General features: G+C 39.1%; 1 protein-coding gene across 1 annotated transcript in view; it reads left to right on the top strand.

Moving 5' to 3' along the window:
• LOC106870726 (uncharacterized) overlaps window positions 1-2,567 on the top strand; it is a 7,575-nt gene that overhangs the window by 1,144 nt on the left and 3,864 nt on the right. Inside the window, exon 2 of the mRNA XM_014916897.2 lies at window positions 1,878-2,050. Within this exon, the coding sequence (XP_014772383.1) occupies window positions 1,878-2,050 (173 nt within the window). The remainder of the gene's footprint in view (window positions 1-1,877; window positions 2,051-2,567) is intronic.

Below are 2,567 nucleotides of genomic sequence, written 5' to 3'. Positions count from 1 at the left end.
GAAATTAACGTGAAAGTGGCTGAGCACTCCACAGACACGTGTACCCTTAATGTAGTTCTCGGGGATATTCAGCGTGACACAGTGTGACAAGGCTGACCCTTTGAATTACAGGCACAACAGAAACAGGAAGTAAGAGTAAGAGAAAGTTGTGGTGGAAGAGTACAGCAGGGTTCGCCACCATCCCCTGCCGGAGCCTCGTGGAGCTTTAGGTGTTTTCGCTCAATAAACACTCACAACGCCCGGTCTGGGAATCGAAACCGTGATCCTATGACCGCGAGTCCGCTACCCTAACCACTGAGCCATTGCGCCTCCACGTTTGACCAATAGATTAACAATAAAGAAGTGGCATTGAACCAGTGTGAGTGTAGTTATTATTATTAGCGTTACGACCTTCTCAAAACACATGATATATATATACACACACACACACACACACACACACACACACGTGTTCGCGCGCGCGCATGTGTGTGCGTGAGCAACCATTACTCAAGTTTCATGTCCCAAACAAAATCTAACAGTACATCGTTATCTCAGATTATCCATAAACTAAAGAATGACTCAACTCCTTACACTCTCCAATGGTCCACAGTCACCCGCGCCAAATTATACAGCGGCTATAATAACAAGTGAGATTTCTGCATGGGTGAGGTCTTACCTATTATGCAATCCACAGATTGTCTTACTGAACGCATCATTATAATTTCTACCTTCAAACATTAATCATTAAATCTATTCTCAAAATACAAATAACACCCTCCCCCCCCCACCGCCGCATCTTTTTCCCTAGCCTTCTTAAACTTTTCCTCCCTTATTTATCCTCACTACCACTATATATCAAACCACCAATATATTCTTATTATTTTCTCTTTAATTCCTTATTGGCGTTTATATAGTTTTCTCTTTATCTTTCCTTATCATTTATAATCTTTGTTTCTCTTATTTCACCTGCCTTCCCCCTCCTACCCTCTTTGCAAACTTACAAGTGCATACGCCCACATACACCTCCATTACCTCATACTGTAAACACGCTCGCCGCACACAACATACATTCCTTAAGTGGTGGCTAGTAATAGTCGCTACAATTCTTCCCCATTCTCTCTTAATTTCCATTTCTAATTCTACCCCATCTCTCTATGCATACTTTTTTCTCCCCTTGACCGCAAATATTTTCCCACCCTCTTCTCTCCACATTATCTTTTTTCTAATACCACTCCCCTTGTTAATCTCTATGATTCGGCCAAAATCACACTGTGGGATACTACTGGTCAAATGACCTTTGTTAAATTCCTCATTCTTCTCACTCCCTTTGTTTTTATTCCTTTTTTTATTCTTAATTTCTCTCTACAGTTATAATCTCCACTCTTACTACATTCCCTACACATTCTGATCGAATCTTCCATGTGTTAACATGTACCGCCTTGCGATAATGTAAACTTTCATTTAATAGGGATATCCGTAGCCTGACGAGTAGCCTGCGGTATACACCACTTCGGAGGTTCCGCTCGCTATGAAACATATGTAGCCTGGAGCTTATCTAATCCATTCCGTAGCTCTTGTATTCTTATTTGCATACCCAGCAACCCTGGTCGCCTACTGTGAAATATAAAAAGAACTTTGTTCAGTTTATCATACTTCGATATGCAAAGATCGACAATCTTCCGTCTCAATAAACCACTATTGTCCGTGGAAGTTGTTTTTTATATTTACTACGGATTGTTTGAAACTAACTTTCTTCCTACACCTCGATCCTTGGATAATATATTTACGCACACACACACACACACACACACACATACATACACACACTGATATATATACATACAGACAGACATACATACGTGAGTACATATACACATTCATATATATATTTACAGTTGTATTTTTACTTGTGTTGGTCACTGCCTATTGCCAGTTCAATTCCTGTGAAGGCTTTGATGTACAGCAAACGCTTACCAAAATAAAAGAAGCTTTAGAAAAAGGATTTGGAAATAAATTTAAAAAATTCTTCCATGGCATCACAAAGTTTTTCAAAGAAATAAATGGGAAGGTATGTAAAATGTCTTGTTCATCCCTCCCCATAAATGAGCTTTTGATACAATAATCCGAAATTACAGTTTTGTTACCAGGGTTTCGTTACTACTATGTCCATTTTAACATGTCTATATGTGTATCAACTAACACTGTGTTATCATGATTGCAACCAACACGTTTATACAGTATGTTTGTGGATATAAAAACAGCAATTGTACATGCTTGATTTGATTTGTGTGGGTTACAAACAGTTGTTAGATAGAGAGGGTACACACTTGCTGATAAAGATTCCAACAATAAACATATACAACTCTTACCCCCGCCTCTCTCTCTATTTTCCTCTCTTCCCCCCTCTCTCTCTCTCTCTCTCTCTCTCTCTCTCTCTCTTTCTATCTCTTTATCTAACTATCTGCCGACGATCATGTAGGAGTTGAATCGATATATATATATAGAAACACAATCTCAAAAGCTTCACACATCATAGAAATTTGGAAAAGTACAACTTCAGACATGTCTTAGCACCACAAAAACGT

This window comes from Octopus bimaculoides, chromosome 4, assembly GCF_001194135.2.
Source record: "Octopus bimaculoides isolate UCB-OBI-ISO-001 chromosome 4, ASM119413v2, whole genome shotgun sequence".
In the NCBI taxonomy this organism is placed as follows: domain Eukaryota; kingdom Metazoa; phylum Mollusca; class Cephalopoda; order Octopoda; family Octopodidae; genus Octopus; species Octopus bimaculoides.
This window is presented reverse-complemented; position numbering and strand designations above follow the sequence as displayed.